The sequence below is a fragment of the Gallinula chloropus genome, assembly GCF_964237585.1.
Source record: "Gallinula chloropus genome assembly, chromosome: 1".
In the NCBI taxonomy this organism is placed as follows: domain Eukaryota; kingdom Metazoa; phylum Chordata; class Aves; order Gruiformes; family Rallidae; genus Gallinula; species Gallinula chloropus.
Window position 1 is genome coordinate 141,082,947 of NC_140085.1, and position 14,755 is coordinate 141,097,701.

Sequence of the window (14,755 nt, forward strand, 5' to 3'; positions counted from 1 at the left end):
CAGACGTCAGTATAAAACTTAGAGCAGAGCTTTCCCTACTGTATTTATAGAACTTGTTTTCACTACTATGTGGAATAACAGTTTTAAGTGGAAATCTTCTATTCTTCAGTAGACATTGGGATTTAATACTCTCTTTCCCAGGGCATTTTTTTTTGTCTCCAACAAGCACCTCAAGTACAAAAAACTAGAACAGCAAAAGAATCATGATATTCAGATTTTATTGGTCAGAAACCTAAAAAGACCGTTCAGTACGTCAGTGCTGCAGCTTGACCATGAAGCATCCTAGACATTCTGCAACAGTTTTCTGCCAATAAAGGAAGACACCAGCTTACCTTGGTCCCACTAAAAACATCATTTACAGTGCTTCGACATCCTTCCACAGCACCATCTCCATTGAATTCCAAAGCAACCACTGGACCTAGAAGAGAGTTTCATTTAGAATCAGTGCTGCTCTTGAGCTTGGAGTTGAAAGAGTAGATTTCTCAACCCACAGGGAATTGTAAAGCTTGCAAGAAGCATTTTATGTGTTTGGTTTTTTTTTTCTTGAGCAGCCACAATACAGGATAAAGCATTAAAACCACTTAACCATAGCTTCAGAGTATGGTGTTATCTGAGAGGAAAATATCTGCAGTTCCGTACTCATTTTTGCGAAGCCCCTGGCAGCGTGCCAGCTTTACTTCTTGAAAGGCAGCAGTGGCACAGAAACATTAAGGGGCGCGGGGCATCATGGAAGTGAGTCAGCCTATACTGCTCAAATAGTGAGCCGTTTCACAGACATCTGGAGTAGGACTGAGTCATTCAGGCATCTCTGCCTCAGTCCCAAGATAGCAAACGGCCTGGTTCTTCGGCTCGCTCTCACCCACTATTTGCAGATCCCCTTTCTCTGGTTTCATTCTGAACGCATTAATTCTTCCCACACGGGTGCAGAAACAGCCCTTCAAGTAGCCTGTCGTCTGCCAGGCACTACAACTTTTGTCCTGTCCTTGCAATGAGCATCGCCGGCCTCTCATGGTACTCTGCAAAAACCTGCGGAGCTCGGGAGCGCGCACCGAGCTTCGGCTGTTAACAGATGGCGAGACGTCAGCGCTGCTGGGGAGGAGACACAACCCAACTGCCGGCGGATCGATAAAAAGGCTGCTGAAATACCCTGACAAACAGGAGTTCGAGCCGCCTGCTTTATACACATCACGGGGATTTGCTTCCACGCAGCTAGGTGGCTGAGCAGCAGCGATGGTTAAGTCGGAAATAGCCTAAAAAGCGGGAGCGAGCTGCTCCTGACCACCCCCGGCAGACCCTGCGTGTGCCACGCTGCTCGTGAGCTGTGCGGCTGGACCACTAGAGGGGAGGGCAGAGCCACCACATACCGGTGGATTAGTTCGTTCCTGGTGCCTTCGGGAGCTCTGTCTGGTTTAGGGCCTGACTGAAGCTTCCAAAACTCATCTCAACGGGCTTTCTCTACACTGCACCACTAAAACACAAACTCCTCCTCTCCTCCAGAACTCCAACGGCAGCTAGATTTCTATATCAAGAAGATAAGGAAGGCAACACACACTCACCTTTCTCAAGCAAGGGAATGAATTCTGATGCACACTGCTGGAAAACTCTGTGAGCATCCTCTGCCTTCATTGAGACTTCTTTAGTCTGTACCAGCTGAAAGCCTTTGCCAGTCATCTGTTAGAGGAGAAATAATTCACATTAAGGCAGAGGATTCAGCTCGAGTATCCAGATCGCACTGCAGTAGACTAATTTTCCCCATACACAGGCAAAGGATTGGTTTCTTTTTCCTCTTTTGAAAGGTCATTTGCTTTTTCTCCATTTCTGTTTATTTTCATTCCATTCATCCAGATTTTCTCCCCTCCCTAGTGCTCCTCGAGGAGAAACTGCAAACATTTTTGTTTTACATTATGGTCCAAGGGTTGTGGGTTTTTTTCCTGCACAATCCCTCATGAGCTGAAACTAACTGGAGTTAAAAGCATTCAGCAGCACGGGGAGTCAAGCAGTTAGTTCTTATTAGCCTGCAATAGTTCAGGCAAGCATTAGCTCCAACTCTTGTCTATCCACTGCTGAAGTTTTCTACTTTGGAGGGGAAGTTACAAACCTTTGAACACACACAGCTTTTAGCTTCAAATCTAATACAAAACTAAAAGCATGTGGAGAAGGAGCAACTGTATTTGTACTTCCAAAGCATCCATTAATCTACAGAGCAGTAAGATTTCCACAGAATCTCACTTACTAGTCTTTCAGCATCTTTTTAACTCTAATTTCTAAAGAGCTACTAAGGCAGGAGAACGCATCTATTATCCTCTTTACTGCAGCTATTCCTTCCACAGAACAACACAACCCGCAAGTACCATTATCTCCCTTCACTCAAGTAGCTGCTAGTAACTGGCTTCATAAAAATTCAGCTGGGTGGGGGACATGGGAACACCCTACAGCTTTCTTTCCTTGCAGTTAAAAAACCCAAGGGAGGGAGCTCCGTCGGTTGTTTTGCTGATGATACAACCACAGGCCCAGCAGCTTTGGCAGATAGCTCGCTCAGAAACTGTAGCTTATGGTTACTGGCTTTGCTCTGTCACCCCTGGCACTCCAGGATGCTGAAAGCATCCAGCCACTCACAGATTTTAGCCCCAGGAAAGTCCAAACTCAGCTGAGCTTGGAAGCTGCTGCCTCACAAGAACAAAACAAAACAAAAAAGACTGCACCAGCTATTGGAGTGATCCAAGACAGCTGACCAGCTGTGAAAAACACTGCCTTTTCCAGAAAAGATTCCGATACTGGGTGGCAGGGGGGATACAGTTTAACATGTCGGGGTTTTTTAAAGTCTCTGTTAGTACTGGAAAACCTTTCAGGACAGACTGTTTTGTTAGCTGCAAAGTTAATTTGCTGTATCTTTCACAAGCACTGCCAATCACTTACTCCACGTTTGGCCAAGTTCATGAAATCAGCTGTGCATTTTCACCAGAAGGTAGGTTTGGTGTGTCGTGGGGTAACAATACACTGCAACTATTATAAGGGGACAGATGTGCTGGTCACAGGAACTCTCTGACCAGATGAGCTCCAGTGTCTTACCCTGCGTTAAGGTTTTAAACAGGGCGGTTGATCGGTATGGTGGTTAGACAAGCAGAGCCTCTTGGTTCTCCCTGCAGGGAGCACGGGAGCCTCTCCAGGGGAAAGTTCAACTAGAAATTCAAAGAGCTGGATGCAGACAAAGGTCACTTACCTCGTCGATTAACTTCCTGGCATTGGCCGTTGTGTAGTCACCAGCAAAGAACACGGCCAAACATGATTCATCGCTGCTTTTCTGTCTCCGCCCTCGAGTGATTGGTATTATGCTTCTTGTAGCATCTGTAGAAATTCTGACAGCTTTCAGCTCCTCCGAGCCAGGCAGGGGAACATAATCTTGGACCACAGCATTCTCAGGCAAAAGGCCCCAGTTATTTTCTCCTGACACAGGGGTAAAGTCGTGGATGTTGCTCCATGTGTTATTGAAGATACTCAGTCCAGCATCTTTGAACTGTAAAGCCAGCTCAGGGTAATAGTACTGGAAACAGCCGAATTTCATACCCGTGGAGGACTCGATAATGGGCTGAGTGGCACAGCACAGAAACACCTCCAGCTTCCTGCAGTCCCGAGAACGAAACTGTTGGCAGGCCACTATGCACTTACAGTCTTTGCAGTCACGGAAAAACACGCTGCCTTTTATTGGCCCTAAGAAGATGCGGCAGTTCACACAGTCATCAACAGTGACTGCCGCAGAATGGTCTAATATGTAGATGTTACAGTTCTCACAGTCCTGAATGATGAACTGTTGCCCTGCTACTTTTCCAGGCAGTCGACCGACAGTTTCGTCTTTCAGTCCAGAAAAAGTGTAATCTTTGGGGTCGACCTGAAGGAAGAAGAGAAAAGGACTGTGAAAGCCTTCACATCCAGTGGGTTTTATAATCCTAAATGTCAACCGACGTGCACTAATTAAGGTAGCACTCAATGGTACCTGCCAGGAACCTCTTCAAAGAGTGATGAGAGATCAGAAGCAGCTCTTTTAGCTAAAACTACTGGAATGCACAGTTCTGAGGTACAACAAAGCATTGAAATGACACTACTGAGATGCTCCGGGGTTGGGGGGGAGCCCAGAGCGAAAACCAAACCAGTATAGAATGCAGTTTGTCCTCTAATAAAGAAAGGGGGTGGAGGAAGCTGGTTTTCTCTCTGGACTCTCAACTGTTTCAACAAGTATGATGGCCCTGGGTTATTACTGTAATAACTGTAATAAATGAATTGGTAAACATTCATTAAGCTAGAGATACATCTATCTCCTTTTCAAGTGGCTTGCTTTGTCATATTTTACCACACCTCAACGCATTGCAAGGAAAGCTTGCTGCTTTCAAGCAGTATCTCCTTTACTATGTTTGCAAACTACAAAGAGCTTGTCTAGCTGCACTACAGCATTTTCTTGTGCAAACAACTACAGGATTTTTGAGCTAACAACAGCCACGTGATTGTCTTAGCTATGACCAACAGGCAAACATTGGCAGTGCTGGTGCAGGGGAATGTCTACAGACAACGACTTCTCCTCCTCCACACTCCAACGTCCCCCTGCCAGGGAAGGGACACTTGAGGTAGGCTGTGGCTTTCCCTGGGACTCCTCCAGTGGGGATCAGGGACCTAAGAGTCATACAGTGCCCAGGACAGTATGTGATACAGGTGGACATCATGGATAACACAGCCCATGCTGTTGTAACAGCAAAGGAACCTGAGCTGGGTCATTTCTAGATATATAGGAGTCTCAAGTCAATTACGCTGCCCGGAGCAAACGCTACTCTGCCCTCTTGTGAAAGCTTATTAAAATAGCACTCATCCTAAGTACCCACACTAGTCTAACACAAACCAACCTCACAAACCAGCTATTTGATGATCAGCCTGAGGACTCTAAAGCTCGCTGCATAATCAGCATTATTGCCTTGCAACAGTTTCTGTATAGCCCAATTGGTAAGAAACTCCTCCTCCTCTTCAGCATTCCAAACATTTGCAGGTAATATAGACCAGATAAAAGGCATAAACCAGGACAGGCTAGCGCCAGACACTCAGAAAGCCAGCTCAGCCTAGGTAGCTTTTACCCAGAACAGCTAATTTACTTCTGTAAATAAAATGTACCCCTTCACAGACACCACATCCAGACAGGAGAGGAGGTTTGCAGCTGATGAATCTTTCAAATAAAACCCCCAGCTGCGACAATGAAGATGGCTTCCTAGAAATTCCCCCTCAACCATATTTAATACCAAAACCAGGACAGAAAGTTAGCTGGAAGAGTTCAAAACAAAACCGGGAAGCTCTAATTATAAGGGACACAGCAAGCAAACTCAGCCACGCAGGACGACTAGGAGTCAAACCCTCTAAGGCCTTAAGTCTCTTGTAAGGTTACATATTTGATCCATATATGAGATATTTATACTCCCTCACGCTTGAGAATAGAAGTGTCAAAATTGCTTTTTGACACGTTCCTCCCACACCTCTCCTAGAACATTTACATGTGTGTGTATGTGTGTGTGTGTATGCATTGTTGGGGGGGGGGAGGGATGTTGTTTGTTGAGGGGTTTTTTTAATAACCTTGAAAGACATGCTTACTGCCTTAAAAGCAGGGTACAGAGGAACAGTTACTTCTCTTAGGAAGGAGAAGATGAAGGTTTCCAGAACTTACAGCTTTTCTCAAAGTTAGCACCTAAACATGTCCCTCTGAACTGCTCTGCTCTAAAAAAGCCCCTGCAGCAGCCCCACCTTCTCCCACACGGCAGCTTCGCAGACGTGTGAAATTTCAACTGCACCTTGAAATTTTATTTAGGCCTAGATGAAAACCACTGCTTAGTTGGCTGACCCACATCTTCCAGATGGTTTCAAATTAGAGCTCTTGAGAAAGAGTAGCTGTTGAGATTAAGGATAAAAAAGTGTCAGATTATTACCAGATTCAGGAGCTCAATTTTATCTCCCCGATGTGAATGAAGAGTCCTGCCCTGACACAACCCTTCTCAGTTTGCTCACCATGCTAGTTTGCCAATTTCCTTTAATTTTGCTTTGTGGTTTTCCTTTTGAAGGCCAAAGGTATTTATTAACTAACACTGCTGCAGAGACTGAGGGAGCTGAATGAAATCGATTTGACACTCTCTCCCCACACCCCACTATTGCCCCTGCAGGGAAAGGGTAACCCAAGAGACCATAGCAGGATCTGAACGTTTTATGTCCCCTGGGTAAAAGAAACACAGAAACACACCAGAGAAAGGAGCACAGAGGCAGAAGTAAGATTTTGAGGATGCATCCAACATCTGTTACCACACACACTGCTGAGTTTTGCGCTCGCCAGCTCTGAAGTCCACAGCCATCATCAACCAGCTAAGGCTAAATCACTGTCTACACCTTCTTTCCCCTGTCAGCACTGACTGCTGCTTAAGCTCTCTCTCACCAAATGAGGCAAAAGGACCAAACCCAACAGGAGGGGCAAGTATCTGCAGCCATAACCAGGGTTATTGTAGATTTCTCTGCCTGTTCATCTGGTGCAACTTCTGCTGTAAAATCTTGAGCGTGCGGCAAGTCAGCAAACATCAACTGTTGGAAAACTCAGCTATTTATAAAGCTTCATCCAAGTGCAAAGCAAAGAACTTTGCCCAAATCCACCCATCTCACCTAGACAGATGCTGTGTCTCTCCATTCCCTTAATGAATTTTTAAATGCCTTTTTTAACCCAGGGGTGTAAGTTCAAATATAGAGGCAATTTTTAATGCTTTCTGCTGAATTTAAAGGGGGTTTGGAGTAGGTACGAGTCTTGCATTAATAGATAAAGGCACAGCTCAAGAGCTGAAGCCTTCTAACAGAAGTGCAACGTGCAGGTTCAGGAATTATTCCATGAAGCGACCTAAACCAACCAGGTATACCAAGGAAAAAGTAATCCCTGCTCACAAAATACTTTTCCCCCTCAACCATGTACTGAAGTCTTATGGTCAGTTATCAGCGATGGCATTGGTGATAAGTGTGCTACAAAGGATTGGAGAACAAACTGTAAAGACCAGGGATTTTTAAAGAACAAGGAAAGGAGAGAATAGAAGGGAAATAAGAGTTTGCCATGGTTGCTCTGAACTCTGGGAGGTTCTGCTGCAACAAGTGCAATGTGTATGAAGCGGCTTTCCTTCCTGCAAACACTTGTGTTGCAAGGTCAGAGGCCAGATGTGAAGGCTGCTGATGACATACATCTCTTCAGGCATCGTTATCCAGTTTACTGGAAAAAAATTTTCACTGAAAATAGTTGTCAGAGCCCGGAACAGGCTGCCCAGGGAGGTGGTTGAGTCACCATCCCTGGGTGTGTTTAAAAAAAGGGTTGGTGAGGTACTCAGGGATACGGTTTAGCATAGGACAGGAACGGTTGGACTCGATTATCTTAAAGGTGTTTTCCAACCTTGTGATTCTGGCACCAAGACAAGGCAGCTCCCATCCAGAAGATGACTTACAAGTCCTATACTCTTCTCAGTTTTTAGTATTAGCTGTGTCTGGAATAAGCAAGAATCCCAACAGCTTCTTGAAACCCTTTTCGTATGAGCTCACCGGGCCCATCAGGAAAGGAGTTTGAGTTGGCAGTGATATGCCACCAAAGATAAGAGAAGGTACTGCTGTTCTAACAGATTACAGTTCTCCCCTAGTTACCTGGGTCTAGCCCACTGAGCAAACAATACTTTGTAAAGTCTTTCTAAACCACTTAGACTAAGGCCTTCTCTTTTAAATATCACTCTCATAACAAAATCTTCCCCAGCCCTCTAAATCACAACAGATGGTGGTTCTTATATACAGTTGGACTTATATACAGTTGATAACATACAAGATTTGGCTGATGACCCAGTGACATTAAAAGCTGCAGCTATAGGGTAGGCACAGAAACTTAAGAGGATTTACATGCTATTTTTGTCAGTAGGGGAATTAACAGAAAGGAAACAAACAAGGAAAGTGCATTCCCAGGCTTAGACACTTCTGCATTTTCACACTTGCGTGGGCTTGGTGCCCTTAAGCACCGAGTTGCAACATCCTCTGGAGATTGATTGTTGGAATTACTCACCTCTGGCAGATTTCTAGATTCTTAGGCAACAAGAAAAGATGGGAATAGGGACCAGAAGTGCTGGTTCCAGTCACTAGCATATATTTTTCCCCTCTTAGAGCACCTTCCACGCACCCTGACATGAAGTACAGCAGTTTGAACGCACCTTTCAGTCCGTTCTTTGCAACCTTCCCACTCTTCCAGAGCACCAGTAATAGCACAGAATGGCCATTCTCATGCCTCTCTGAGCAACAGACCGTTGCCAAATACTGCAGGCAGAAGAAGAGGAAAAAGAAAGGAAGCCACTACACATCTGTCTCTGACTTTAATGGAAACACTGTTTAACCTGCTGACTGTTTCTCATTTGCTAAGGCTACATTTTGAGAAAACATAGCAGTGGTGCACTAGGAAGCCTAAGGGAGATGCACTGGATTCAAGGACAAAACAGTTCACTGTCTAGTTAGGGGAAAAGAAAAATATCACACTGACTGCATTTGTATCTCAAAGTAAATCTATAAAGTGGCTACCTAAATGACATCTAGATAGTTCAAGATGTCCATGTCAGCTCAGACGATCCTAGCAGAATCCTCCAAGGTAAAGTAATGAACATGATTTATGTAGAAAATTACACCTCTGAGATTTTGAATTTAAAACATTTGAACACAGCCATCACAGCCCGATACAGCCACAATAGCTGAGCATTTCCTATCAAGCGAAGCAGTTAAGTTGCAAGTCAGCTGACATAAACCAAAGCCTGACTTGTTTGTTTTAAAGGAAGAATCATCTGGGAAGGAAAGCCCCTCTAAGCTTTAAAAGTCATCGCAATCATAATGAATCCAACCCTACTTCTTGGAAAACGAGACAGCAGCAGAACAGATGATGTGGCTTTTTGTGTTTCTTCTCCTGCAGAGAAGGTCACACACAGAGTGCACGTGTATCTGCCACCACCAGATGCAAAATCCCAGTTCCCAGCAATTGCTGTTATAATTATCACAGGTCACGCACGTTCGGCCTTGAGAAGAGAAGACTGAGAGGGGATCTGATCAACGTTCATAAACATCTCAAGTGTGGGACACAAGGGGAATCAGCCAGCCTCTTTTCAGTGGAGACAGGACAAGGGGCAATGGCTGCAAGTTGGAGCACAGGAAGTTCCGCACCAACATGCAGAAGAACTTTTTCACAGTGAGGGTGACAGAGCCCTGGCACAGGCTGCCCAGGGGGGTTGTGGAGTCTCCTTCTCTGGAGATATTCAAGACCCGTCTGGATGCCGACCTGTGTGACCTGTCCTAGGGAACCTGCTTTGGACTCAATGATCTCTTGAGGTCCCTTCCAACCCCTATGATTCTATGACCCTCATGACAGCCCAGTGACATGACGCCATGACAGGTCCCCAGGATGCGGTGCAGTAAGAACAGGCTCTGTAACAAACTGTACTCTACTTATTCTCCTTGATTAAGAGTCCCAGAGCAGCAAGAAACTGAATACTCCTCCTTTTCCCTTCTGTTTTCAGGACAAGCTGATGGTGCTTCTACTGCACCATAAGTAATCTTCACGCAGTTCATCAAACCCAAGGGTCAGCTGGCATTGCAGGCTTCCGATGCAATCTAAATTTGATTAATTTTTCCAAACATTAAAGACACTAACTTCTGTCCTCACTTCAATAAAGCCACACAGAAATCCTAAAAGACCCCTCAAATTCATATACTTTTCCTCAATTTTAATTGAGCTACCAGCGTCTTATGATATTTTGTATTTGGAGTGTGCTACCACAGGGTCCACTCTCCGGACTAGCATACGAGAGTCACATGGTCACTGGGATACTGCTGCCCTCCTCTTTGGCTAGGTCTACACTAGCAGACAGTACCAACAGTAACCATCTTTTACCACTGGAACACAATGAAAAGAGACAGCACTGACAGCACTGTCCTTCAGAGGCAGAAGAAATAGTTTCACTGAAGCTCCTCAGGCTCGGAGCTTCTTCCAGGACAGCTGTCAGCCAGCAGTCATCCCTTTTCACATCCCTAACCAGACAAGCACGCACACAAGGGTGCCTGCATTTCTCTGCCTACTGGGAGTGTCAACATGGCATTAGTTTACAGGCAGACAGCTGGAGGCAGCAGCAAGACTCACCCACCTGTAGGAACATACAGAGGGTAGCTTACAGGAACCATAGACAGCTGCCAAGCCTGCTTGCAGAACTGCGCTATATAACTGAAACTGCAGCACCAAGTAAGAAAGGCTCAAGTTAAACACACAAGTGGGCCCCCACCTGAATGGTGCCTCAAGCCATTTTTAAAAGTAACAGAAAATTAATATCAAAAGACCACTAGCACATCTGTTGACAGAGTTGGAAGTCTTCCGGGTTCAGAATGCAGTTCAATGCACCTGATGAACAAGGAGGAGCCTTGATGCCACGAGTTTTCTGAGTGTACAAACACCAATGGTGAAATGAATAATGTATGGGGTGCATCAGCAATGAGAAAGCAACCGACAGTGGGATAACATATCCAAGACATTGCCTAAAGCTCCTACATTAACACTGATTTAGTATCACTTAACACAAGCTGGGATTAACAAATTTAGTGCACTAAGAGCTCAGTATTTACCCAAGGCCGGGTGCCTCAGTATGGCCTTCCTGGTTTAATGTACTAAGCATACGCCCAGAAGTCCAAAAGAGGAATGAAAGTTAAGGCTGCGAGGAGCAAGAGAAATGGGCTTAAACATTAAATAGCTGTCCTTGAGCTGTACAGTACAAGATTAAGCAGCTAATTTGACAGCTTCCACAGTTCAGCAGCACAGCCCAAACTCACCAATTCTTCTGGTTTCTAAGAGTCTTTTATAGAAAAGGAGGAAGTGGTACACGCAATACATTACATGCTTTTTTTCCCCCTCCACAGAGATAGATTGTTGGTGCTGTAATAGCCTCATCTGTTAGCTTGAGCCTTCTTCCAGCACGTTAACAAGGATCATCCCCTTAGCAACAAGGTTGGCTGTCCTCCGAATCAAATGCTTCTCTGTCCTGACTTTCCCTCCTGGTAACTTTAGAAATTAGTGCCACATAAGCAGATGGGGTAAAAAGTCTCATATCAGTTGAGCTTGAACACGCTGTAAGATGAAATCATATGATTTCGAGTGTTCATTGTACCTTTGCACAGAGCTAAGATGTGTTCTGCTGCTGCAAACCACGGCTTCGGCACGGCACTCTCCCTGCCCAGAAGAGCGCCTATACAAGTAGCAGGCTGCCATCCTCCCCATCTCTCTCTCCAACACGTCACCACAAGCATCCTCTAAGGAGTCAAAGCAACAAGCCCAACACAGATCAACTGTTTTTATCCCCAGGGAACTGATTCCTCTGGGCCACGCACACGCTCCCTAGCTCATCTCCACCTGAGCTCATCTTAATCTACTCAGAAGACTTAAGGGACACCCTAGAGCTCCTGGCCAAGTTTAAAAAACAGGCAAGCAAAAGCATTCAAATAAGTCCACAGATTTTCTTTGCTATACTTGTAAAATACGGCCTAAAGGCTTGAGGATTCTTTTTTTTGTTTGTTTGTTTTTGTTAAAACCACATCAATTAAGTTTACAGCCTGCCCGTTTTCTCCTTCCCCCACCCAAAGGCAGCTGGAAAGGAGACCTACCAAGGCCGTGATGTCATGGATGTATTTAGGAAGTGAAACTTGAAACAAGCGTGGGAAGAAATATGCTTAACGTAGCACCGGAGCGCCTTCCTGCTGGAGACTCCACGATTGCCTTCAACAGGTCAGGAAACAGCCCCGGGAAGCGCTTCTCTCTCTCTGTCGCTTCCCGGGTGGACAGGCTCCAGCTTTTCCAGGAAAACCCACCCAAATCGATCACGGGAAAAGGAAAAAATCCAAAAACCACCCAAAGAGCCAAGCAGGAAGAATTAACGTTACTGTCAGTCAGGTCGCGAAACACGAGCCTCATACCCTCACCGGGCGCGGGGGCTGGGCCCGCAGCTGCCCCCGAGCTGCCCTGGCACCGGCCTGCGCAGGCGAAGCGCGCACCGGCGGGGCGCCAAGCCCCGTCACAGGGCCCGAAGGTGCGCACACGGACCCGCCGCCCGGCACAGCCGAGCTGGCGGCCGCCGCCTTGCCCGCAACCCCCCGCGGCACAACCTCCCGGGGCGGAGCGGCGGCAGCCACCGCCGGGGCACAGCCCGACCGGGGACTGAGCCCGTACGGGCGGCAGCCACGGGACCCGGCGCGCCGCCCGCTCCGCTCGCACAACCCGAGACCGCCCGGCAAAATCCTCAGGATAAACACTTTATCGGCTCCTAAAACAAACGCACGGACCCGGCCGTGACAGCGGCGCCAGGGGAGACGAGCTCGCCACCGGGGCGCCCCCGCCCCCCGTTCCCGCGGCAAGCGGTGGCTTCCCGGCGTCAGGGGCCCCGCCACGGCAGCAGCCGCGCACAGCGCGGGCGGCAGAGGAGGGCGAGGCGCTGCCCGCCACCACAGCCGATACCCCCGGCGGCGGCTGCCCGCGGCCGGGGATCAACACCCGGCGCGGTACCTTGGGTCGCTGGTCCCAGCTGTACTGCGGCGCCGCCTTTCCCTCTCCGGCCGCCGCGTCTTGGCCGGCTACCGGCGCCGCCGCCGCCTGCTGCTGCTGCTGCTGGCCGCCCTGGGCCGGCTTCCTGCGGCGGGAGAAGAAGCAGCCCATGGCGGCACCAGCGCCGCCACCGCCCGGCCGGCCCGCGGGGAGAAGCTGCTGCGAGCGCGGGACGGCGCGCCAGCGCAGCGCCTCGCCGCCCCACCCCGCCCGCTTCCGGTTTACCCCCGTCTCCCGTGGCGACCGCGACACTTCCTCCTCTCCCTCCCCCCCCCAGTCCCGCTCCAACCGTCACCGGGCGGCCCGGGGAGGCGCCTGCCGCCGGCGGGAGGGGCTGGGCGGTACCGGGCCGGGTCAGACAGGGGGAAAGAGGCCGGCCCGGAGGCGAGCCGCCCGCGCCACGGGCTGAGGGGAGCGGGAGAAGGAGGGAAAACGTGGGGCTTTCAGTGGCTGCCATGTCCCCCCCCCCACCCCGCCCCTTCCCAGTGAGGGCGCCCCTCACCGGCCCCGCAGGAGCGGGCCTCGGGCTGCCCCGGCGCCTGCTCGTGAACCAGCCCCGCCGGGGCGAGGCAGCTGCCGGCCCTGGGAACCCGCGTCCCAGCTGGAGCCGCGGGCGGCAGGGTCAGCCGCGGCAGTCGGGGGCGAAACGCCCGGCGCAGCTGCCGACACAAACCACCTCACGCAGCTACCGCAGGGAAGGACGTCACCTCTGGCTGTGCGACACCGCCACAGACAGAGCCCCGCGGGCGGGGACAGGGGCAGCAGCCGCAGCGCCCGGGCCAGAGCTCACACGCGGCGGTGACACCCGGCACTTCACCCACCCCGCCACCGGCCGCGCTCGGCCCGTCCCGCAGCCGCGCGGACCCGCCTTCCCCCCCCACCCCTCCCCGGCCAGCCCCTTTCACGTGGGCGTGACGTCACGCGGCGCGGAAAGCGGCCTGGGGCAGCTCACCTCGCCTGCGGCGGCAGCGCGGGGCCCGAACCGGGCCGCTGGGCCGGCTCCCTCCGCTTCTCAGAGGCGCTTCGGAGCGCCAGCGGCAGCGTGGGAGGCCCCTGTGCCCTGCTGCCTTGTGCTTTCCTTCGCCAGCAGTCTGGCTTTCCACAGGGGGTGTTTGGGGTTCCCCTCCCCCCCCTCCCCCTCCTCAGGAAATAAAAGCCCCCCTTTTTGTCAGGCGACCCGGCCGTTCGGAGAGATTCCCTCCCGAGACTCTACAGAGTTCATTCCTGGGGGTAGAGGGAGGAGATGTCGGAACTGGCTCTGCTACTTTGTTACCCACCCAGCTGCTGGCTCACTGCCCCTCAGCAGGGCACGGGGAGGAAAGATGGAAAAGCTCAGGGGTCGGGGTAAAGCCAGGGAGGTCACTTACCAGTTAGTGTCATGGGCAGAACGGGTTCGACTTGGGGAAAACTGGGGTTTTTTTGCAGATTAAAAATACAACTGTATGGTAAGAACCAAAGACAGGATGAAAACAACACCTCCCCACCACCACCACCACCACTTTCCCTGGGACAGCTTCATGCTTCCGTTTCCAACTTCTCTACCTGCCCAGCACCTCCACACCCCCCAAGCAGTGCAGAGGAGTTGGGGAATGGGGGCTGCAGCCAGTCCATAACTGCCCCTTTTTGTTGTTCCTTCCTCCTCATTCCTGCTCCAGTGTGAGTCCTTCCATGGGCTGCAGCCCTTCCAAAAGCCCTGGCATGGCCTTTCCACGGGCCACGGTTCCTTCAGGGCACAGCCACCTGCTCTGTCATGGGGTCCTGCACGGATATCTGCTCCAGCATGGTTCCCTCCATGTGCTGCAGAGAAATCCCTGCTCTAGTTCCCGTAGCACCTCCATCCACTTTTTTCTTCCCTCATCTTTGTGTTCACATTGCCCTTTGTCTTCCCTCGCTGGGATTCTTGCTTCTTTTATTTAATATGTCCACCCAGAGGTGCCATTGGTGTCACTGAGGCCTCATCCGTGCTCTGTGGTGGGTCCATTGCAGATCTGTGGAAGTGGCTGTTTCTGGTACAGGGCAACACCTGGTCTCCTCTCACAGAGGCCACACCTGCAGCCCTCTGCTACCAAAACCTGGCCACCTACACTCAATACATACCCACTTACAAAACTTCTA

General features: G+C 49.7%; 1 protein-coding gene across 1 annotated transcript; it reads right to left on the reverse strand.

Moving 5' to 3' along the window:
- Nucleotides 1-245: 245 nt before the first annotated feature.
- Nucleotides 246-12,751, reverse strand: RP2 (RP2 activator of ARL3 GTPase; the record flags this gene model as incomplete). The annotated part of the gene is made up of 4 exons (XM_084279869.1): nt 246-418; nt 1,557-1,671; nt 3,221-3,886; nt 12,602-12,751. 4 exons carry the CDS (start codon nt 12,749-12,751, stop codon nt 246-248), a joined length of 1,104 nt encoding a protein of 367 aa, XP_084135995.1.
- Nucleotides 12,752-14,755: the final 2,004 nt, after the last annotated feature.